This window comes from Dasypus novemcinctus, chromosome X, assembly GCF_030445035.2.
Source record: "Dasypus novemcinctus isolate mDasNov1 chromosome X, mDasNov1.1.hap2, whole genome shotgun sequence".
NCBI classification, from domain to species: domain Eukaryota; kingdom Metazoa; phylum Chordata; class Mammalia; order Cingulata; family Dasypodidae; genus Dasypus; species Dasypus novemcinctus.
Window position 1 is genome coordinate 130590005 of NC_080704.1, and position 26131 is coordinate 130616135.

The 26131-nt window shown below is 35.4% G+C and overlaps 1 protein-coding gene across 5 annotated transcripts in view; it reads right to left on the reverse strand.

The window, feature by feature from the left end:
- The window catches only part of CUL4B (cullin 4B), a 51812-nt gene continuing 25681 nt past the window's right edge, over positions 1-26131 (reverse strand). For 3 of the 5 annotated variants that reach the window (XM_058292017.2, XM_058292016.2, XM_058292019.2), the window contains exons 11-21: positions 24681-24799; positions 19662-19854; positions 17418-17522; positions 16580-16690; positions 16048-16139; positions 14893-15000; positions 13553-13666; positions 12706-12811; positions 11378-11550; positions 7353-7505; positions 1-4025 (exon numbers count right to left, since the gene is read on the reverse strand). In XM_058292017.2, coding sequence (XP_058148000.1) covers positions 3930-4025; positions 7353-7505; positions 11378-11550; positions 12706-12811; positions 13553-13666; positions 14893-15000; positions 16048-16139; positions 16580-16690; positions 17418-17522; positions 19662-19854; positions 24681-24799 — 1370 coding nt within the window. In that variant the 3' untranslated portion in view covers positions 1-3929. The remainder of the gene's footprint in view (positions 4026-7352; positions 7506-11377; positions 11551-12705; positions 12812-13552; positions 13667-14892; positions 15001-16047; positions 16140-16579; positions 16691-17417; positions 17523-19661; positions 19855-24680; positions 24800-26131) is intronic. The other 2 variants (XM_058292018.2, XM_058292020.2) reach the window with 1 other exon arrangement.

The window sequence follows — 26131 nt, forward strand, 5'->3', positions numbered from 1 at the left end:
TTTGCACAAGAATGTTTATTGATATAAACTATTTACAATAGCCTCAAAGTGGAAACACAAATGTCCATCGGCAGATGAATGGATTCACAAAATGTGGTATATTTGTACAATGGTTTATTTAACTATAAAAAGGGGGAAAAAAAGAAATCATGTGCTACAACATGGATGAACCTTGAAGACGTCATGTTGAGTGTAAAAGGCCTCACATTGTATGACTCCATTTATATGAAATATCCAGAATAAGTAAATCCATGGAGACAAAAGCAGATTAGTGGCTACCAGGGGCTGGGTAGAAAGGGAAATTGGGAGTGACTGCTTAAGTGGGTATGAGGTTTCCTTATGGGGTGATGAAAATATTCTGGAACTAGACAGTGGTGATGGCTGCACAAAACTCTACTGTATGTCACTGAATTGTATACTTCAAAATGGTTTAAATGTTAAGTTTTATGTTATGTGCATTTACCGCAATAAATTTTAAACTGTTTTATATGAATTGGAGGATTAACAAAGGGGCCTGTTGTTTTTGTAGCTTTCAAGTTCTAATGTGACAACCCAGCACATTATATTCTACATCAAATAAAAAAGGTTTCACAATAGGAAGGTTAGTTTTTTTTCCTACTAAGCTAGAGAGAACTTCTAAGCTTGTAAAATATAAAAGTACAATATGCGAGTGTCGTTATATTTCTAAAACTTTATCCATTCAATAAAAATAAATCCTTTTTTTCTTATAGCAAGGAAAATAAGCAAAATAATTGAAGAGTTAAATTTGAACCAAGTGTTTCCAGGTGAACAATCTGTTCACTATTCAAATGTAAAGCAAGGTTTTATGTAGGAAACTGAAAAAACACCATTAATGAAGCATTAGCAAAGGTACTATATAAAACATAATTATGCGAATTCCCACTAGTACTGCTCTTTTCTTTTTAATCAACAATCTGTTTTGGCAATTTTATGTAAATGAGAGTACAGAACACATTTATAACACTCCTGGCATTCACAGCATTAAACAGAGTGGTCATTAAAACATACAAAAAACAGCCACTGTAAAAAAGTTTATAATTATAAGTACTAAGATTAAAAAACAAACCGCTCAAAACCTTTAGACAGAAATGCCTAAGTAAAATAAAGTGATTTCCTGAATTGTACACACAAGTACAAGATAAGAATTTCAAGAGTATGGCTAGACAGCATATTAAGACTATTCAACAGACTCAGGAACAGGGTTCAAGAATGCTTCATGAATTCTGGTTTGACAAATATAAGGTTCTCAAGGAGCTTCTTACTGTGAGAGTATGTGACCTAGAATTTAAAGTATTAACAAAAAGGGCAGATCAAGTGCCATAAGAAATACAAGAGCATTTAATCTTTTATTCTCCCTCAGCGTAAATCTAGACTAGATGCATACTGATTTTATGAAACTACCTGACTTTGAGGATTTGAGTGAAGCAGTATTTTTACTTGTATTTGATTTTATTTTTCTAAAATATGACATTTAAGAATAAATACCCACCTTGAGGGTTCCTTGGAATTTTACTCAACCTTTACCATACCCTCTCCACATTCCTACCTCACTATCACCCAACGACCATAAAAACAAAGGGAAATTTTTTTAAAAAGGCAAATGCAAGTTCACTAAAAGAAATCATTAGGAACATTTTAGATCCTGTGGGTTTATAATTCCCTTATATTTGAATTTTAAAGATCTTCTCCAGAAACTTTTTTAAATAAAAGTTTTATTGGAGAAAAATAGAACCACCATGTACACAGGGCAAGAGAGCACAAAAATTCAACTGATACACAACAACTGAAAATCACAATTATCCAATATTGTTTGCAATTACTTTTCAATTTCTTAAGTAGCTCCCCTCAACTTGTTTTTTAGTAGTCTTGCCAATTTTTCAGCTGAAACAGCATCAAATATTTTAAGAATCAATAGGCTCAGGGAAGGGACCTGCTTTCAAGATAATGAAGATAGGATCAAGAGTCTCCACTTGGGAAGCAGGCATGCTTCCCATGTACAAGGTCCCACATTCAATCACTGGTACCTCCTTAAAATAAAAATTCTCCACCTAACAGGACCAACTCTACCTAAAAACTGCTTAAACTACTGAGTCTTGCATAATAGTCTACACATTTCTGAGACCATCAGGGATGAATTAGAAGACAGATGGTCCAATATAAAGGGAGAGCAAACAAAACAGCTGTCTTTCCTTACCAGAAGAGTTCATGTAAGGAAATGAGGGAGAAGCTGAAAAAATAGAGCAATGGCTGCTCAAAAAGAATTAGGAAGTAATTCTAAATACCACATAAAGCTAAACAACAGTATACAGGTAGATGCAACTAGAAAGAAAAAGGCAACATTTTAAAAATGGCTGCCCACAGAAGGACTTTGAGAACTCAAGAAAACAACAGCAGACACGAGAGTCAGAAGTCTCCTCAGTTAAAGGTTAGTGCTTAGGTATTCTTCCTAATGGCTCTACATAGGCAAGGTAGTATGTTACAAAAAGCATTACAGTTCAGATTTTTTAAAAAAACAAAACCAAAATTTCTGCTTCTCCTCCAAGATCAATTCCCTTCAAAGTTTCAAGGGAAAACAAGCAAACAAAACAAACAAAAACACTGATGGTAGAGAGACGCCTTGTATTCAAATGATCAATTTAAAGAACAATACTTTTGCTATTTTCTATGTATGAACAATCCTGGGCCATTCCTTAGAAAAGTAGCTGTCCAGTGGCTATTTGAGAACTCAACTTCAAGCAATTTTATAAAGAAAATCATGACACAGAATTTGAACTCCCCAACTAGGGACCATGTGGGGTGAGAAGACTTTCTGTATCTTGGGTTTTAGGAAATTAGAATAAGGATGATTTTTTTTTAAAAAAAAGGCTCATTTGACAACGAAGAGGAGAGTTGGGATACTTATGAAAAACTTTGGTACAGAGAACAGGAATGTTAAATCCTAGGAAGCCTGTAACAAACTACAATTGGTCCGAGTTAAAGACAAAATTGTTCAAACATTAAGAGCCCAAATTAAGTTGGAAACTAATGCGTGAATTTGCTCCTGTAAGAATTTACAAAATATGGTAATTTTGGTCTCTATGCATTTTTGTATTGTATTCATTTTTAACATGAAGAAAGAGTTGGATCTGTCTCCCCCTATGATGTTCCTCTAGAATAAATGATCAGCAATTTTCCATTTCAGCTATTCTTAAAAGTACCTGTTAACCAGCACAGTAAACTCAGGGCTAAGCCATATATACACATCCCACACCCATGGAAAATTTTAGGATGTGTATTTACAAGATATCATATAAGGAAATGCCCTCCTACTTGAAAACTTGCTTCCAAATAAGGTTTTTAAAAAAACAACTTCCCTTTCCGTGTAACAGAACATTAACTAGTAAAATATCAATAGCTATGACAACTTATTTTTCAAGGGAAAATCACAAAACAGTTGAACAACCAAGTCCAAGGGTGGTTTTTCTATTTGATAAATACATCCAGAACTCTGTACAGTAAATAAAATTTGCATGCAGTTTAAGTATCTTTAAATGACATTTTAGGCAAATTACTCTTTTGCTTCATAGTTAATGGTGTAGAAGAATCCTCCCACCCACCCCCCTTTTTTAACAGCCATAGGGACCTCTTCCTCAGTTCCAAAGAGGAATCATGAAGACCAGGTACTTTCTTAAAGAGTTTCTCCACATCATACTAAGTAACATGCAAAGAGTTCAACAACATTCTTCTTAAAGGTAAGTATTACTCTTTAAATGGGCATGTTAACCACTGTAAAGGTCCACTCAACTATTTCCATTACACTGCTTCATTTGGTCATCGGTAGTATAAAAGTAGTCAAATAATACAGGATCAACAGGTTAGTTTATCCACTGGCTACTGCATATGACACCAAATGCTCCAAGGCCAACATTTTATGCAATATAGTTGTACTGGTTTGGATTTTCTTTATCTCTTTCCATGTAGTCCCGGTCAATTAAGGATTCTATTCTCTTCTTAAGATCAGCAGGCTGTAAGAGAAGGCAATGTTCAGTGCAAAGCTCATAATCATTGGTTCAAGTCCATTTACCAACCGCACATAAAAAACCAAGTTTTGACTCATTGAACATTTTCCAGGTAACTTTGGCTCGCTTAACAATTAAATGTAAAATGTTATACATCAGAAACCATATTATAGTTTTTTGTACTTTTTTCCTCTGTTCTTCTAACACCCAAGTGCATGGATTTAGTGACCTCCTAAAATTCCCTTGTACATTTTGCCTCCATATCTTTGTTCATGCTGTTTTTTTTCCTGTGATTTCACTCCCTCACATCCTAATGTATACTTTTTTCATTAAAAAAAATTATTGAAGTTTACTCACTCATACATGAGCATACATAAACAATAAGTGTACAGTGAAAGTTGTGAACTTGCAAAATAAACATGTGTAACATCACGCAGGGCTCCCACACCTCACCCGACCACTATTATTGAGAAACATTTGTAACAAATTATGAAAAAGCATCATCAAAGTATTACTACTAACTATAGTACGTATCTCACATTTGGTGTATTTTTCCTCCCATAGTAAATATATTAAATCTCCTTAATTTTTAGAGAAAAGTGTAAAGAAAACAAACCAAGTTAACAAAGACTTTTATACTATATACTATACATAAACTAGATCACACTCGTCATATTTTCTATTAGTTTTCTGTTTTAAAGAGATCTTCTAGAGCAAGTTGTCCTCTGCACAGTTAAATAAAAAAAGACCAAATTATCCTAATTCCACAGGAGGAACACATTATAATTTAAGAAAACAATGCTATTTAGTTTTGTCAAGATAGTTTGAGTTAAGTAGAACTTTACTTTGGGCAAAAAGCTAGTTCTACAAGTTAGGTTGCAAGTCTATAAATTAAAAACTGTATTGGGGAAAACAGATTGAGAGATGATGAATTTTTTTGTCTGTTTTTTGGTTTTTATTATTATTAAAAATAATGAAAATGCCATAATAATGATTGAAGTGATGAATGCACACTATGTGATTATGCCAAATACCACTGATTGTACACTTTGGATGGACTTATGCTTTATTAATATGTATCAATGAAATTGATTTGTTAAAAAAAAACTGTACTGGGAAATGACTATTTAAAAGACCTACTACTTGCATATAAGAATGCCTTATATTTTTTCACGTAACATTTTATGTAGTCTAAGTATCTTTAAAAAATAAAAAATATATAAAATAAATAAAAGAACTACTACTACAAATGGTCTGATAAAGTGAACTATGACCCATAAATTCAGAACCTCATATTTCAGCTTTACCTAACTATAACTGTTACCTACTATAAGCGATTTCAATTTCTGTATCCTACTTGGGCTTTAAAGAGCATGGGGAGAGCTCGTAGTTTGACTTCATGATTGCATTCTTAGCTCTTGAATGTCAGGATTCTACAACACATCTTTTGCATCTAGCCTATAAAAAGAATACAATCTCTCTTGCCAATTCAGAATTTTTTAGAATATGTAAAATAGCCAACTGATAAGAGGGGAATAGCGGGAATGCAGTCTGACAAGACAACCAAAATTTCAGCAACAATTTTACCAGTAATCCCAAGGTTTGAAAATCAAATGACTTTATCTGAATTATGGTAGAAGACCTAGACTATCAGCATAATATTTATTACAGTGATCCCCTAACTTCCTTAGTTTTAAAGCTCTCTGGCTAGAGCTGAAATGGTAGTTAGGCAGAGCAAGAGGGAGAGAGTGTGGTAATGAGAAGGGAGTATTACGTTTGGAGAAAAGAGAAAGTATACCTTATATAAATAATAGCTGTTGAGCGCTTACTATATGCCAGGTCCAATGCTAAGTTTTTTACATGCATTATCTCATCTGAGTCTCAGAAAAACCCCATGAGATAAGTATTATTATCTCCATTTTACAAAAGAAGAGTAAATCTCATTAAGGCAAAGTAATAAACCTAAGTCCAAAGCTACAGTAAGAGCCCTGATAGCCAGGAGTCTATCCAAACTTTAAGAAGTATTTATGATTACAAGAGTTTGGGAATCTTCTAAAACCTGGGAAACAAGTCGGTAAAACACTGTTATTACCTAAGTCTCTTTATTAGTGGGCATTTACATTGGAACATATCTATTTAATGACCAATTTCAGATTATTAGAACTATTGCTAATTTTTTTTTTACTTTATCTAGGATGTGTTTATTTTCTCTCACATTCTTGTCTGCATTTTCAGCATTTCCTTTTCTACAGATTATTTTTCAAAAAAGTCCCTGCTCCATGCCACCATTCTGGGTTCCAAGTAACCTGTTGGCAGTATTGTATGGCCTGCACCCACTGGGAACCCTGCTGTGAAGGATGCTCCATGAAGAATGCTGAGCACCATTATGCTGCTGAATTTCCATGGGCCAGCAGATTCTAACATGAGGGTCATCCTATCTTGCCAGGCTCCACTGTGGGGAGCACTTTTGAAACTCAGAATCTGAAACCCAGAATCCTTTTCCTTGAATGCATTATCCATTGCACTAAGTTTGGAAGTATGTGGTATAGGGACACCTTCGTTAGAGATGTCCCCCAATGATTGTATTTTCACATTTTTTGGTCATTTCTTTCCAGAACCTTGGCTTACTAAACTCTAAGGGGCCCTATTTTAAAATATTGTGGGCTTCCTAGTGATCTTGTTCTCTGTGGTAATTTATGTCAATTAAATGTGAAGAAATTGATTACCTAGAAAGAATTACGGTGTCCATTGAAATTAAAAAACTAAACCAATAATCCTTAGAGATTATTAAATCTGGTTACTAGAGGTGGAATATAAAAATTACAATTTTTAAAAAAATTAATTTCTTTTATATTAGAACTATTACTGTCCTGTTATTGCTAACTTTTTAAAAAGATGCTTGATGATGGCTAGATATAAGTATACAATTCAGAGAAGAACTTAAGTTGACCTAAGATAAGCAAATCTTTCAAAAACTATGACATTTCAATGAGAAAAAAAAAGTTTAAAAAATTAGCTTAAAAAAATTTAAAGACTCATTTTGGCAGCTAGACTTTCAAGTACGTAAGAGCTTTAATAAATATAAATTACTTTCCCCTTTTGTCACAGCTATCCACGTACGCAAAATTTCCTTTGGAATCCTATGTATAAGCATGGGAAATTACAACTTTTGTCCCTTCAATTGGTCTTGAGGCTTAACCTACACTTGATCTTAGCCAAATGGCTGAGATACAACTGAGGCCTTAATCTGTATTTGGAAGCTTTATATCCGAAAATCCAATATATTCTCTTTTATTTATAATATGCTCAATATGAAAACACAGAAGTATCTACCTTTACTGGAAACTTCAACTGGTTGTACACTTCTGAAACAAGGAGATTGTGGCTAAGTGTCTTTCTCATCTTCATAATCCGAACAATTGCAGCATCAATTTGATACTGTCTGTCTTGAAATACTCTTTCTGTAGTGCTTGCTTGTTCCTCCACCTAAAAAAAAAGCTTTAAAGTTAAAAATTGTACCTAAACTGTAAACTTGATTAGACAAATTTTACATTTTAAGGACATGAAACTGTTCACATTGAAATACTGAATTCTCTAAATAGGATATTACAAAATACAGACAAATGACAGGAAAAACACACTACAAATATAACTCCTTTCTGGTCTAATTATACTGTGCCTTAACACTGAAGATGATGCTAATATTAATTAACAGGAAAACAATCTTTGAATTGCTTTTCTAGAAGTAGAGATGGTTAGTGAGGAATTTATCATTTTCTTTTACTCTGGCCTCAAAATCTTCTAAATGTGTGGGTCAGTCACAAGGGGTCTTTGACCAGATTTCTGTGTGAGATTAGCTGATCTATAAAGTGACTGACTCTGACCTCCAACTCAAAGTTATGGTACTAACTAGTTAGAGCCAAACTCTTTCTGAAAACTTATTTTAGTTTTGTAAATAAAGATTAGAATGCATACTGTTAGTGTTTACATTCAATCAAGACTTAACAGATATTTAGGGGTTTAACAGTCAGTTTATCAAACTTAATGTTAAAGTAAAAATGTTAATTAAAACGAAATTAAGCTCCTGAGTGGGACAGACTCAGATGTGTCTTCCCTACACAAGCCTCTTCTGTCCCTTTTATTGAACTTGTGGTTGGTGCTGGGGTTGGTGTATGCACAGAAGACTTGAATCTCTGGGCTGTCCATATGGCAGCTGGGCCTGAGCCTCAGCAGAGTTGCAGCACCTACTCTACAGTTCGTTGGACTTACCCAGGTCAGCTGAAAGGGAGATAAGGATGGACAACCACCACCCTAAGGAACTGAGTCTACAACTGTGGGCAGCAGAGTCCCTTTCATCAGCCTTGTGGGATCGAAGCCCCCTCTCAATTGAGAGGTGGCGTGGGCATCACCATCCCAAGGTCCTCAGGACTGGGGAATAAAATATGGACTAGAGTGGACTTACTGGTATTCTACTACAGAATTATTGTGACTAGCAATGGAAGAAATTATATCATTGATGTGCAGACAGTGACCACTGGAGTTGCTGAAGGCAGGGAGAGGGAAAATGAGGTGTGATATGGGGGCATTTTCAGGACTTGGAATTGTCCTGAATAATACCGCAGGGACAGATGCAGGACATTATATATCCTGTCATAACCCACTGAATCGACTGGAGAGCATGTAAACTACAATGTAAACTATAATCCATGCTGTATAGCAATGCTCCAAAATGTATTCATCAAATGCAATGAATGTACCACACTAATGAAAGAAGGTATTTGATATGGGAAAAGTGGGGGGTGAGGGAAGTGGGGCATATGGGAATCTCCTATATTTTTTAATGTAACATTCTGTGTGATCTATGTATCTTTTAAAAATAAAAAATATATCTTAAAACAACTAAATTAAAAGAAAAGTTTGGGCTTTTTTCAGCCAGTTTCCCTTTGGTACAATATAAATGTTATAAAAATAAGGGCATATCCAATATATGCATTGTGGGAATCCCAGAAGAAGAAAGGGGCAGAGAGAATATTCAAAGAAATAATAGCTAAAAACTTCCCAAATTTAATGAAAGACATGAATATATACATCTAAGACACTTAACAAACTCCAAACTGAATAAACCCAAACAGACCCACACCACACCACACCATACCATGTCATAATCAGAATTTCTAATTGCCACAGATAAAAAGAATTTTGAAAACCAAAAGGTAACATACACATGAGCCTCAATAAGAGTAAGTGCTGATTTTACACTGAAAAACATGGAGGCAAGAAGGCAGTGGGAAGGCACATTTACAGTGCTGAAAGCAAAAAAAACTGCCGTGTAAGAATTCCATCTTTCAAAAATGAGGGAGATTAAAATATTCCCAGATAAACAAAAGAGTGATAACTCTGTCATTACTTGACTACCCTATAAGAAACTATAAAGGGAATTCTGCAGGTTGAAAGGAAAGGACATTAGCCAACTGATTAAAGCCAAATGAACAAATAAAAATCTCTAGTAACAATAATGACATGAGTAAATATAACTGCCATAAAACTAGTTTTTGATTTATAACTCTACTATTTACTTCCTATCAGATCTAAAAGGCATAAAATGTAACAATAAATTAGTGGTTTGGGGCTCACAATGTATAAATACGTAATTTGTGACAAAAACTACATACAGGTGGGGGAGGGAGGGGTATAGGAACATAGTTTATATATACTATTGAAGTAAAGTTGGTATCAAACAAATGAGATTGTTGTGTATTTAGGATGTTAAATTTGAGCTCCATGCTAACCGCAAAGAAAATATCAGAGAACATGCAAACTCAGAGACAGAAAGTGGAGTACAGGTTTCCAGGTGTGAGGGGCAGGGGCAATGGGAGTTAATGCAAAATGAGTACAGAGTTTCTGTTTGGGGTGAAGGGAAAGTTCTAGTAATGGATGGTGGAGAGGGTACTACAAAACTGAATGTGATTAATCCCACTGAGTGATATGCTTAGGAGGGTATTGGGTTGGGAAGATTTATGTTGTAGATATGTTTCCACAAAATGGATAAATGATTCAAAAGGACATTATTGGGACAGAAGCAAAATTGGAATGTTTCATGGATGATTTCTTATCAATGTTAAGTTTCTTGAACTTGGTAATTGTACTTAGGGTAATTATTTAAATGAATATCCTTGTTCATAGGAAATGTACATGAACACATAATGTGTTCAAGGAGTATGATGTATGCAACCTGCTTTTAAGTGTCCAGAAAATAGATTGTATCTAATAGCATAAATAGACAGACAGGTAGCTTGCTAGAGATAGGTAGATAGAATGATAAGGCAACGGTAAGAATATGTTAAAACTGGTGGATCTGTGTACCTGGGTGGGTGGAGGTATTATTTTTGCAACTGTCTCGAGTGTTTGAAATTATTTCAAAATAAAAAGTTTAAAAAAGTGAATGAAGAAAATTAAAGCTTTCCCTTGGAAAAAAAAATGACACAGTAATCTTTTAAGAGAGTATTATGCCATTGATGTATATGCGAAAAAAAGCAGGAACTTGTTCAAGATACTGCACTTTGTACTGCATTAAAACATTTTCTCAAATACTACATTAAACCTTGATGGAATTAAAACCATCTGGTTTATGAAATGCTGCAGTCATTGGTTTCCTTAATAAAAGTCTCTAACAAATTCAAATGACAAAAACAAATAAAAATTCACTTTCACTATTAATCAAAGAAATACTAACTAAATCATTTTGATTTTTTGCCAAGTAAGTTGGCAAGAATTTTTAAAAGAAAAAAATCTTTAGTGCTGGTGAAGGCATAGTACGACAGGTATTCATCCACTGCTGGACAGGATATAAATTGGTATGTATCTCTTCTGGAACACATTGTGGCATTATGGATTAAGGCTCTAAAAATGTTCACACCCTTAGACACAAAAAAATCTGTGAATTTATCTTAAGGAATGGATCATTGAGATTAAGATTTAGGTACAAAGATGTTTCTTGCTGTAAAATTTATAACAAGAAAAACTTATAAATTTGCCCCAAAATGGATAGTTATTGACTAAATCATAGCTATATAAAAGATTACACAAACATTTGCCATTTTCTGAAGATATTTAATGGCATGGAAAAATTCGAAAGATTTAATACTAAATGAACAAAGCAGGATATTGAACTATTGATTATCAGCCCAATCATGTGCCCCTGCCAAATAAAAATTAAATACTAGAATATATTTAGCTAAATATTTACATAGAAAATTATAATGGAAGTGGTAGTGTTACGGGCATAAAATCTTCTTTACAGATTTATTATGAACACGTAATTCCAGTGCATTAGGACTGAGAGAAAGCAAAAGAAATACCGTTTCTTTCATCTGGATTTGATTGATCTTTATCCTGAAAAGTTTGTGTTTGAAATCATCATTACAAATGAACTTATCACCATCTTCAATATCTTTGCCCTTTGGATTTTTTGCCAGAACTCTTGCTTTGCCACAGGCCAATGACTGCAGTGTTCTCCTTAACTCTCCATCCTCTGAAGAAGAAAGCAGTTCAGTTATATGTCACTAGTTCATCAACATCAACAACTACATTCAACCTCATCTAGCTTGTACCCCTATCCCCTGTTAAAACTTTACCCCACCAAGATTACCAACGACCTTGTGTTTGCCCTATCCACCAATGGCTTTTTTTCTCCCTAGATATCCTTTTAAAGACTTCAGTTATCACGCTATGTGGATAACGACCAAACCTTCAGAAAAGACCTCTTGCTTCTTTCCTGTCCCACATTTTTATTTCCTTTTATTTCCTGTCCCACATTTAAAGGACACTTCTACCTGACTGTTTTACCATCATGAACTCCAGTATGTCCAGAATTTTACTCATCTTTCTCAACTGTATCCTCTTTCCAACTGTTAGTGGTCATACTTTCACAGTCTATTTTGGGCAAGAAACCCTGGAATCATCTTTAACTCTTCTTTCTCTTTCATCCCCCATGTATCTAGTAGATGCTTCCTCAGAGATGCCTCTTCTCCATTCTCACTGACCTCAATCTAGTCTAAGCCCCTTAACGCTTTATGCTTGAATTATCCCAATAGTTTCTGGCCTGGAAGCTCTTCATCCTTCAAGCTGCCCTCTGTAATGATTCCAGGTAAACTGTCCAAATAAGTCACTTCCATTATATCACATATTTGAGACCTTATAATGTATGCTTCATTTGCCAAATTTCCAAGTCTCTCCATAATCAGGCTCTATCTATCTTACCTCTTTAACCTTGTTTTTCACTATTCTGTGCTACAGTCAAACTCTTCATGATTCCTGCCCACACCGTGCTCATTTGTATCTCTAAACCTTTTCTCACAATCCTTCCCCTTGCTGCATATGCCTTCCCCCTAACCAAAACTTGAAGGCCCAGCTAAAGTCCCATCTCCTTCATGAAGGCTTTCCCAATTGAGCCAGTCCACAATGATCTCTTGCTTCACTGAACTCCTAACAGTTCTAGTCAGGACCACAGATTGGTACTTAGTGGTACTCAATGGCTTCAAGTGTTATTTCCCCCATTTCCCATGGTTATGTTAAGAGTACTGAGGAAAGGGATTATTCCTTTGCATCCCCCCAGAGCTCTTAACATAGTGGTGTGCACATAGTGGATGCTTAATAATGCTTGCTAATCGACTGATTCAACACAAACCTATTCCGGTAGCCTGCTTGATCTCTTCTAAACTGAACTCCTCTCCCTCATTAAACATTAGCAGCACCAGTGTTTGAAAAAGAGAGACCTGGAGTTCTTTTTTACCCTGTTGGAGAAATAGCAGTGTTTAGCCATCATTTTTTAAAAACATGAAAATTAATCAAATGACTAATCTATTATAGGAAAAGTTTCTTTTAAGTTAAGTGGATTTAGATTTCTGGATAACAGATTAATGTTATCCAGAAAAAGCCACCTGAAGTAGTAATACGGTATGTTCAGTGCAGGGTTTAAGTGTGAACCTATTTAAAATAGGGAGAAAGACTATGTGGACTTTTTACAGGTCCTTTTATATAAGCCTAAAACAGAACAACAAAATAATGAAAATTGATAACTCAGCCCTATGTGCCATTACAGGTATTTCAAGAGCAGGAAAAAAATCACTATTTCAAATGAATTTTCAAATTGTTTGATGCAGATTAGTCAAGAAAAGCTGCAGTTTTTTTAAATTAGACAAGGCCCTGTGCATGTTAACTTTCACCCTATTCTCTCTCCCAGCATCAAGAAAAGATGTTTCCTGTCATAAAGTGGCAAAGTGGATAAATTCTGCATCCACAGGTGAGGAAAAGGTTATTTGTTTTGGTTCTGCAGCAGGGCCAAATCAACTGTGGAAAGCACCACATTATTAAAATATACTGGAATATCTCACACAGAGCTATGACAAGCTATCACTGTATCATGCAGATATTTAGGATAAATCTATAAAACAACAGCTTCAACCTTCAACTTAAGAGGGATGATGAATATTAAAGATGAAGATAAAAACTAAGTTTTGACAACATCCACTTACCTCTTTAAATTCTGCTTTTAGCACACAGTGTCCTAGGGTCGACTGCCACTGAAGTTTCCTACCACTATGTTTGCCTAGATAAAATGTCTTGAATATCTCCTGAAGTTTTACCATCTAAAGTAAATGAAATAAAGCTTTATTTACACTCTGTATTCCAATTTTTACACTCACCACTATTTTAATAACCTTATGTGCAATACTTCTGTAAGTTTTTAAGACTACAGCAAGTAGGTCTGCTGATCACTTTGATATAATGATCACCCAACCACCAAATCTAATGATATTTATCAGTTGTTACATTCTTTAATTGCTCTGCAACATTTAACCATCCCCTCATTAGAAACATTCACCTTGTCTATGCACACCTCTTGCAATATGCTGGTTCCCTTATCTCACTGTTGCTTCTACAATAGTTCCTGTCACCAATTCTTCTTCCCACCACTTGCTAAACATGACTCTTTTTCAAAGTTCTGGAAAACTTCAGCCCTTTTTTCTTCCTTTTCTTTTTATTTTCCCTCAATACGTTCACTTATATCTGGGGCTTCTGTGATCATCTCCATGGAAGACTCTCAGTATCTATCTCTAGCCTTAACCTCTTTTCTATGCTTCAGTCCTGACTTAGACATTTTCTAGGAATTAAGATGGACTTCCTTAATCACTCATCACTCAACAATCCTACTCCCAGATGACTCATAGGCAGAGTGATGCAATCTGGGGAAATGAAAAAAAGTCAGGGAAGGGAAACGGACTTTGGCCCAGTGGTTAGGGCGTCCGTCTACCACATGGGAGTTCCACAGTTCAAACCCTGGGCCTCCTTGACCCGTGTGGAGCTGGCCCATGCGCAGTGCTGATGTGCGCAAGGAGTGCCGTGCTACACAGGGGTGTCCCCCACGTAGGGGAGCCCCACGCGCAAGGAGTGCACCCATAAGGAGAGCCGCCCAGCGTGAAGGAGGGAGCAGCCTGCCGAGGAATGGCACCGCCCACACTTCCCGTGCCGCTGATGACAACAGAAGCGGACAAAGAAACAAGACGCAGCAAAAAGACACAGAAAACAGACAACCGGGGGAGGGGAGGGGAATTAAATAAATAAAAATAAATCTTTAAAAAAAAAAAAAGTCAGGGAAATTGGCCCTAAAACCACAAACTTGGCACCATTAGCTATGCTCTACACTAGACATGGAACTCTTAAGTACAAGAGTAAAATATTAAAACAGTTAGCATTTGGTGTTGACATGTTTACTGACACAAATATTTCAAAGTTATCTATTTTTAAATGACAGGCACAATAGAAGTGTCATGTACTCCCATGCCTGTAACAAGTCCTAAACAGTAACTCTTACCTCCGGTGGTAAATGAACTTCCATAGGCACATATGTTGGCCAATAACCCATTGTCAGGATATTCACAGTTAATTCAATATTCCCAGGTACATTCTGGTTCTGCATATACTAAAAGAAAGAACAACAACACACAAAGTAAGATCTAATAAAATCACATGCATTTTATATCATAATAATGACCCATTTAAGAAGTTCCCCATTATAAAAATTACATATGAATACTGACCACCCTTAAAATAAAAGGCAGCTATTAAGAGGACCATAAATGGAGCCTACATTAAATGCAATAGAAAGGTATATGGGTTAACAGTTTGTTACAATGGTACCAAATTTCAGCTAAACCAAGGATCATATGACTTCATTATACATGTTACCAACTTAATTTCTCATATGTAACTGGGCTCTTAAAGGATTTCTTCTCCATTCTTTTGCCCTAAGTCCCCTCCTGTGGAGAACCCTATGGCTTGGAACACCTCACAGCAAACCCCAATCCTCACCCCACCAGCCAGCCCGAGTCTCTGGTTTTTCACTTGCTCCACTGCCCGTTTGTGATCTGAAGCAGGGAAGGAAGAAGAGGGTGGAAAGGGCAAAGCAAATAAACCCGATTCCTTAGCTAATACAGGACCCATGATCCTACCAACCCTGATCTTTTTCTTCTGTTTTTCACTCTCATTTTCCACCTCAATAAGATAAGTCACTACTAGAACACCAAAAGAGGAAAATCCAATTTGGTACAACTATTACCTATGTTCTTAAATATTTCAAAACTTCTACCTTTATCTTGAAAACTGGAATCTAGTTTTTCATTCCCCATACCCGCAAAGGCCTTATACAACCACTTTACCACCACCTCTTCTCCTTCCCCATTGCCATCATTAAACATGCAATTCACCAATAGTGATTAGATGCTGAGGAAATTCCCGTTCCCACTACCTGGCTACAACTTTCTTAAGCTGACTTCAGTTCAGCATACATCCTGAAGTAGATCAAATATACTTACATTCCACTGGTCATTTTTTTCTCTACTGTGAATATCATTTAAGTTGCTATGAAGTATTTACGAAAACACGTGTTTCTATTTATCCTCTTCAGTACAAACCACAGCGAGTAGACAATATATTTAAGTTCAAGGAATTAAGTAAGAGTTTAACTCACTTTTACCTGTTTGAACTGAATCATGATGTCTTTAGAAAGTTCCATGTCTTTAAACATTCCTTCAAGTTTGCTTGTGAAAGCAGCTCCACATTCTATTAAAGATGTTTGTACATTTATAATATTTTAAAGTAGTAAAAACAAAGAATTTTAAATTGAAAACATAAAACGTACTGTAGCATGAAATATGATCTGTACTATTTATAATAAAAAGAAATCCTTACCCCAAAGTGTATGCCCCACTAATTCAGAGTCAAATTCTAATCCTGTAGTAACCTTATCTATTATTTAGGCCTAAGATAAATGGGAAATTTTTATACAAATAATAAAAACAAAGACAATACTTTATTTCAAAAGCACAACAGCTCTGGATATGATAATAGGTTAGAAACTTCATGAGTTTGCTCAATTTAAGTTTTCATCATACAAACATACAATGATGGCAAAAGAGGTAATCAACTGAGAGTAAAAATTAAGCTAACATTTTCCCTCAGAAATCTAAGAAGAAAAGGAACAGAAAGAATGGGAAACATACCATGCTTAAGTTTGGACAGCATTGATTTTTCAGCATCTACAGATGCACTCTTCCCAACTAACAAGCGCTTGGCTAAATCTTTCTTATAGAAGGCCTCAAAAACATCCTTGCCTATGTTAAATAATAAAACACAACACTCAATATTCCATTAAAGAGTACTGGCAAAATTACTTTAAAGTATGTAACAAACCACACCATTACTCCACATGACTCCAAGTTATTTTACATTGTACATATTATCTAAGTTCTTATACACAAGAAATATTAAAGGTAGACTTTTTTTTGTTTTTTTGGGGTACTGGGGGATTGGACCCAGGACCTCATATTTGAGAAGCCAGCACTCAACCACTGAGCCATATCGGTTACCCTAAGTTGGATTTTTCATTTGTTTTGCTTGTTGTATGTTTTTTAGGAGGCACCAGGAACCGAACCCAGGACCTCCCATGTGAGAAGCAGGTGCTCAACTGCCCAAGCCACATCCACTTCCCTAGAGGAAGACTTTTGTACCAAGCATTTTAAGAGTTCTTTTATTGTAAAGAATTAAGGCTGCATTAATTTTTCTTCAGGAAAACTTTAGTTGACTGGTAGCTTTTGTGCCAGTACTCTAGAGATTAAATCAAGTAGTTAAAATCAAGACCATTTATAGTATAAAAGTCAAAGCACAAGGCAATTAAGTAACATTCCTCTCTTCATATATCCCCAATATATTTAGTGAAAGGAATAAAATACAATTTAAAATCTCTAACCCCCCAAGAAATACTCTCTCCAGGTTGAAATACTTGCTAGTTTCTCTTGAGTGCTTTATTTTAAGAAGATTAAAATAGTAACAAATACTTACCATAGATAAATCTAAATATGATCATAATTTTATCCAACATTTTTTCAAGTTCTTCATCTGTAGCTTCTTTGTTGCCTGCACGAAGTTTTGAATCTACATACTTAGCTAAAATGGAGGAAAAGTTTATTGTTTAATAATCATGTCCATTTATGAGGTACCGGGCACTACACATAGTCAAATAGGAGTGTGATATATTCAGTCTCTCAATGCAGGTACAGATATATTTTTTTAAAGTCTCTAAATACAGGGAGATCAACTGACTTGTTCAATGCCAAAGAGCTAATAAATATCAGTGCCTTAAGTCAAACCCAGTCTTCTGACTCCACATCTAATCTACTTCTCACTATATGCTTCTTAAAATGGGGTATGCATACCCTGGTGGGGGAATACAGCCCTGTGAAAGAGTAAACAAAGTCAGTGAAAAACATGGCCCACCCTCTTGGAGTGTCATTTGATGGTAAACAATCTCAAACATTCCTTTTCTATTAAAATAAACCATATACACTACAAAGTAGAAGGCGAATTTTGTAAGAATTTTAAGGATAAACAGTAGACTTCAAAGACATTTCATCCTTGTGGAAGGAGACCCTAGACCAGGGTTCTTAACCAGGGGTCCACGGACCCCTTAGATTTCAGGGGGTCCATGAGCTTGAATTGAAAAAAATCAGCTCATCAACATGATATGTGTTGCCTTGTCAAATACTACACCACAGTTTTATGTTTTTATTCAAAATAAACAATAGTCTGCACATTGACATGTCTTTAAAATTAAAATTCAATTTTAACTTTCCTGTATTTTTTATGTATTGGATTATTATTTAATGTGTTAAGAAAGAAGCACAGGGAAGCAGATGTGGCTCAAGCGATTGCACTCCCCGTCTACCATATGGTAGGTCCCTGGTTCGGTTCCCGGGGCCTCCTGGGGAAGGCAAGCTGGCCCTCGCAGCAAGCTGACGCAACAAAAAAGAGACACAGAAGACAGACAATAAGAGACACAACAAACCAGGGAGCTGAGGTGGCTCAAGCGATTGAGTGCCTCTCTCCCACGTCAGAGGTCCCAGAATCAGTTCCTGGTGCCTCCTAAAGAGAAGACAAGAAGAGAAGACAAGCAGACACAGAAGAATGTGCAGCGAATGGACACAGAGAGCAGACAGTGAGTGTAAGCGGCAAGGGGGAAGGGGGAATAAACAAACAAAATAAATCTTAAAAAAAAAGCACATATATATATAGTATTATGTGTTTTTTTAGTAACTATATTTCAATACATGTAACTGATTCCCTTCGTAATTTTATTTTATACATTTAAAAACATTCTTGTGGGGACATGTTGGTGTAGGTATGATATAATTACTAAATAATATGAAGTAGAGTATGGACTTAGTATGATTTTTATTTTGATGTAGCATGTTCTGAGTGCAGTGGATAACTGCCTCTAAAAAGATTGGTAAGGATGGTGGAGATGGTTTTATGATGCTGTGGGAAAACTCGAATTTCTAAATGTTAGCCGAAAATGACAGTTTCGAAAGATGTTGAACCACCGTATAAGAGTATCAGGTACTGAAATTATAGGAAGTTTGAATAATCCTAAAATTTAATGTAAAGACATGCCGATGTTAAGCGTCATAAAAACTATCTGCTGCTACATTCTGAGAAATCCTTAGTTTTCACCTGACTGGCAAAGAGGTCCATGAAACAAAAAAGGTTAAGAACCCCTGCCCTAGACCCTCTCAGGGTACCTCTACTCTGACTTTAAAGGGTATCTAGGTGGGAAAACCTGAAAGAATAGCAGAATGCCATACCCTTACACTAAATAGGCCCAGACCATTAGGTGTATTTTCCTACTGGACTTTTTCCTTTCTCACTGGCAACTGTAATTTCTTGATTCCCTTTTTCATGTAGCCCTAAGTGTTGGCCTTTAGAAACAGCACACTCCCCAAAATCTGAATTGTGCAGGCTTGGAAAATAATCAAGCTTATTATAAATGAAAGTAAATAGAATCCAATGCACTAACTAAAAAAAGCAAATCATGGTTGACATGTAGGCTTTGAGATGCTCTTTAGCTTAAAGGATTTTAATCCTTATATTTAGGTTCATAGAAACATTTTTCACACTTGATACTACCAATTAAGTAGCCCAAAATATAAGGTGTTAGTATATAACAACCTTGTCAAAATTAAGATTAACTGAAATTTTATGAATAAAAGCAAAACATGAAAGAACTGGGAAAAGGGAATGGAAAAGTACCTATAAGTTCAGCAGGTTTGTTTGGTCTTTTGTTGATGAATGTTTCAAATGCTTCTTTCATGGCATTGATAAACTTTTCATTCTTCAGAAAGCAGATATCAATTATATGGTCAACCTTATCTTTAAAATCCAGCAATTCTTGAACCATGGTTTTATCTTTTTCAGGGTTAATTACAATAGTGCTGCCAAATGCCTAAAAAACAAAAATTACCATTTTTTACTGTACTTGAATTATCTACCATGATAATAATCAAAAAATACTTTAAGTTTTTAAAAACTAAAATACAGTTTTACTGGCAAAACTTAAGGGAATAGGTATCTCTACAAAAACAGTTGGAGGCTTCAATACATGACTCTCAACATTGGATAGAACATCTCAGCAGAGGATCAATAAAGAAACAGAGAGTCTGAAATATGATAAATGGACTAAACCTAATAAACATATACAGAACATTGCACCCCAAAACAGCAGGATATAAATTCTTCTCAAGTGTTCATGGATTTCTCCAGGATAGACCACATGGTGGGTCACAAAGCAGATCTCAATAAATTCTACAGGATCGAAATTACACAAAACACCTTCTTGGACCATAATGGAATAAAGCTAGATATCATGAGAAACAAAAACTGGGAAAATTCACAAATATATGGAGGTTAAACATCATACTCAAATACCAGTGGGTCAAAGACAAAATTCTGAGGGAAATCAATAAATATCTTGAGACAAATGAAAACGAGAACACAACATATCAAAACCTATGGGAAGCAGCAAAGACAGTGCTGAGAGGGAAATTTATAGCCCTCATTGCTTACATTAAAAAAAGAAGAGCTAAAATCAATGACCTAACTACACAGTTGTAGGAACTAGAAAAAGAACAGCAAACTATTCCCAAAGCAAATAGTAGGAATGAAATAACAAAGATCAGAGCAGAAATAAATGAAAATAAGAACAATAAAATAGAGAGAATTAACAAAATCACAAGTTGGTTCTTCAAGATTAACAAAATCAATAAACCCTTAGCTAGACTGACAAAGGAAAAAAGAGAGAAGAGCAAATAAATGAAATAAAAAATGAAAACGTGAACATTACTACAAACCCCACAGAAATAAAAGAGATACTATGAACAACTGCATGTCAAAAAACTAGACAATGAAGAGGAAATGAAAAATTCCTAGGAACATATGAACAACTACACTGACCCTAGAAGAAATAGAAGAGTAAAGAGATTGAAACAGTCATCAAACAAGTCCCCCAAATGAGAAGCCCAGACCAGATGGTTTCACAGGTGAGTTCTGCCAAGCATTCAAAGAAGATTTAATACCAATCTTATTCAAGCTCTTTCAGAAAACTGAACAAAAAGAAACACTACCAAACTCATTCTATGAAGCCAATATCACCCTAAGCCCAAAGCCAGGTAAAGATGTTATAAAAAAAATTACAGACTTATTTTCCTAATGAATATGGATGCAAAAATCCTCAACAAAATACCTATTAACCAAATCCAACAAAACATTAAAAGAATTATTAATCAGGATCAAGTGGGTCTATACTAGGCATGCAAGGGCGGTTCACCACAAGAAAATCAATCAGTGTAATAATCAATCAAAGAAGAAAAATGATCCTATCAAATTGATGCAGAAAAGGTATTTAACAAAATACAGCACCCTTTCTTGATAAAAATACTACAGAAGACAGTAACTGAAGCAAAATTTCTCAACGTGATGAAGGCCATATATGAAAAATGCACAGCTAACATTGTACTCGAGGTTTTAGTAAAAGACTGAAAGCTTTCTTGTTGAGACCACAAACAAGATAAGGATGCCCACTGTCCCCACTGTTGTTCATAGTAGTGCTAGAAGTTCTAGCCAGAGCAATCAGGCAAGAAAAAGAAAAAGCATCAGAAAGGAAGAAGTAAACCTTTCACTATTTGCAGACGATATGATCTTATACCTAGAAAGTCCCGAAAAATCTACAACAAAACTGCTAGAGCTAATAAACGATTTCAGTAGAGTATCAGGATACAAGATCAACACATAAAAGTCAGTCGTGTTTCTACACAATAGTAATGCACAATCTGAGTAAGGAGTTAGGAAAAAATTCCACTTATAATAGCAACTTAAAGAATCAATTTAGAAATAAACTTAACCAAGGATGTAAAGCAACTGTACGCAGAAGACTGCAATGCATTGCTAAAAGAAATTTTAAAAGACCTAAATAATTGGAAGAACATTCCATGCTCATGGATTAGAATACTAAATATCACAAAGATGTCAATTCTATCCAAATTAATATACAGATTCAACGCAATTCCAATAAAAATTGCGCCAGCATTTTTTAAACAAATGGAAAACACATGGAAGGGTAAGGGGTCCTGAATAGCCAGAAACATCTTAAAAAGGAAAAAGCGAAGTTGGAGGACACTCACTTCTGGACTTTGAATCATATTACCTACTACAGTGGTAAAAATAGCATGGTACAGGCATAAAGACAGACACACAAATCAATGGAACTGAACTGATGGTTCAGAAACAGACGCTTAACATCTATGATCAAGTAATTTTTGACACACCGGTTATAAATCCACCCACCTGGGTAAGAGCAGTCTATTCAACAAATGGTACTGGGAGAACTGGATATCCATAGTCAAAAGAAAGAAAGAATAGCCCTATCTCACACCTTACATAAAAATGAACTCAAAATGGATGAAAGACATAAATATAAAAGCTAGAACCATAAAGCTCCTAGAAGAAAATGTAGGAAAACATCTTCAAGACCTGATGGTAGGTGGTACATTCCTAAACCTACACTGAAAACACAAGCAAGGAAAGAAAACATGGATCAATGGGACCACCTCAAACTTAAACACTTCTGTGACTCAAAGAAATTCATCAAGAAGGTAAAAAGACAGCCCACTCAATGGGAGAAAATATTTGGAAACCACATATCTGATAAGGGTATGATTTCCAGCCTTTATAAAGGATCAAACAATAAAAGAGCAAGCAATCCAGTTTAAAAATGGGTAAAACACTTAGACATTTCTCCAAATAGGAAATACAAATGGCAAAAAGCACATGAAAAAATGTTCCATATCACTAGCTATTAGGGAAATGCAAATCAAAACAATGAGATATCATCTCACATGGCATAGAATGGCCATTATTTAAAAAGCTGAAACCTGGAGAGGATGTAGAGAAATAGGAAGGCTCCTTCACTGTTGATGGGATTGTAAAATGGTGCAGCCTCTGTGGAAGACAGTTTGGTGGTTCCTCAGGAAGCTAAACATAAAACTGGCCACATGATTCAGCAATTCTTCTACTAGAAATATATCCAGCAGAACAGAAAACTGTGACACGAACAGACATCTGCACACCAATGTTCATAGCGGCATTGTTCACAAGTGCCAGAAGATAAAAACAACACAAGTGTCTGTCAATCAATGAATGGATAAACAAAATGTGGTATATATCTATGATGGAATATTATGCTGCAAGAAGAAGAAATGAAATTGGGACACATATAACATGGATGAATCTTGAAGACACTACGCTAAGTGAAATAAGCCAGACACAAAAGGACAAATATTCATGGTCTCACTAATATGAACTAAATGCAAAGAATAAACACATGGTGTGAAAACCTATAGTATAGGTGATTAGGAGCTAGGAAGAAGGCTGTGAAGGAGTACTGATGTTTAATGTATATAAAAGTTTTTATTAACTTGACTGTAAATGTGTGGAAATGGATAGAGCTGATGGTAACATGATAGTGAGTAGCAGCTGGTTTGTTTTTTTTTTTTTTTGGTTTTTTTTTGAGGTCCTGGGAGCCAGGGATAGAACCTGGGACCTTGTATGTGGGAAGCTGGCACTCAACCACTGAGCCACAATGGCTCCCCTCGGCTGTTTTTTCTATTTTGTTTGTTGTTTGTTTTTGGGTTTTTTTCTAAGAGGCACTGGGAACCAAACCAGGGACCTCCTATGTGGGAAAGTAGGTGCTCAACAACTTGAGACACATCTTCTCCCAGCATATGATTTATAAATGGGATTTTGGCTGAAAAGGGTAGTCTAGAGATATAAATGTCAACTGAAAGAAAGCCAGAGAATAATCTGGACTATAGTAACACAGTGAACCCAGAGTTGGATGAGAATTGTATTAATAGTACAAATGCAAGAATGTCCGTCTGTGATAGAACGGATGTACATGACTATTGTGGGATGGTGGAAATGTGGAGAAGCATGGGAAAAATACAATTAATGTAACCTATGAATCATAGTTATCAGCAATATACTGTACTATTCTTGCATCAGTTGCAAAGATGTACTGTATTAATAATAGAGGTATATAGAAAAATTATGCCAAATGTATACTATGGACCACAGTTAATGGTAATTATCTGATATTCTTTCATAATCTGTAAACAAATGTTCCACAATGGTGTGGTGTGTTGGTGAAGGGTTGTTGTATGGGAATTCTACACACGTGCATGATTATTTTGTAAGCTCACAACTTCTGTAATAAAAATATATTTAAAAATATAGTTTCAAAGTAAGGGGAAGAAAAAAATTGACAAAACATCCAGACTGACATCATTTATCTATAATCATAAAAATAATAAGGAATGACCATTGGGTATACAATATCAAAGCAGGGTGTTGTTATTATAAGCTTCTGGGTTCTTTTCCTTATATTTAAAGAAGTCAGCTTTGAATGTTTTTATAAATAGGCAAACTAGCATCAGTGTGAGAGTGAAGAAAGGAAAGAAATTTTGATTCCACAAAAAGTTCTCTTTTCCACATTCACTGCTATAGATGACGCAGCTAGAAATCATGTCAGAACATCAAAAAGACAACTATTTTATTGCTAATTTGCCACATAGTATCATTCCCAGGTTGACTGCTCTCAAAATGCCATTACTTTTTAAAATAAATTTTGAATATAACAAGTAAGAAATGCTTCCTGATTTGCACTCTGGCTGCAGATTATAAGCCATGGGATAGGGGACACAGAAAAAGAATAAATACCTTGATGTATTCAATCCACTGTTGCAAGAGAACCTGAACTCCACCTCGAACTCTACTGAAGAGCTGATACAGAAGAGATAAATCTTGAATTCGGTTTTCATCAAGGAGGTTATTTAAACCTGAATTTTCAAACATTTTGGTATTAAAAAATAGTGAACAAAAGTGTCAGATATTTTAACGAAATTTAATTATTATTCTGATAGTGGACTGAACTGTCTAATCTACATGCAAGCTGTAATGTAGAGACTTGCTTTGAAATAAATAGGCAATCACCTTGTTTTAAAATAAATAAATACCTTGTTTTATTGCCGATTCACAGATACTGCATTTTTTACAAATTGAAGGTTTGTGGCAACCCTGCTTCATGCAAGACTATTGGCACCATTTTTCCAATAGCACGTGCTCACTTCATTTCTCTGGGTCACACTTTAATTAAGGTATGTACATTGTTGGGGTTTTTTAAGACATAATGCTATTACACACTTAGACTACAGTATAATGTAAACCTAACATCTAGAAGCACTGAGAAAATATTTGTGACTTGTTTTGTGATATTCATTTAATATTGAGGTGGTGTGGGATTGAATCTGCAATGTCTCTGAGGTATGCATGTATAGGTGAAAAACACTGCTTTGGTCTCTATAAAAATAAAGAATAACAACTGAGATAGATGTTTTACATCTACAAAAACTGGTTTACCTAAATACATATTATAAATACCTCAGTAGCCATATTGTATCTAGCATTGTGTACATTACTATATTTCAGAATACTGGATACTTCAAAGTCATGCATAAATAGTTCAAGTTTAAATGAGGTTCTAATATATTTGATTTTCAGAATGAAATAATATTGTATATCTGCATAAAGTTCCAAACTATATTCATTTTGTACAAAAGATAAGATGATTGGAAAGAAAGGAAAGGCTTTTGCATATTTGTGGTACTGTCAGGGTAAAACTCAGGGTTTACTCAAAAATCACTTAAAAGTAGCAGAAGTGCTTGGTTTACCCGCTATGAACAAAAATACAATGTAGTGCAAAAAGGAATGCCTTTCCTTTCTGTGATCCTACATATTAAGCCACGAATTCCCACTGTTTCTTTACTAAAGTGGGCAGACCATTCTCATCTCGGTTCCTATGTCTTTCAGTAAAGGAAAGAGACACCTTCCTGAAAGTTCTATGATGAAAAGGGAAAAAGGGTTGTGTTTATCTTCAGAAATGCTGCCACATGCCATCTAAAAAAGGCAAACTTAATATGATAGCCAGGCCCTGAGCCTCAACAGACATCAGCTCCTACACTCTGATTTATTGGACTCACCCCACTCAGCTAAGATGGAGTTGAAGAAGGACAACCACCACACCATGGAGCCTAGAGTGCCTACAACTGAAAGCAGGAGGATTGCATCCAGTATCCATGTGGAATGTGAGCCTCCTCTTGACATGGAGGCAC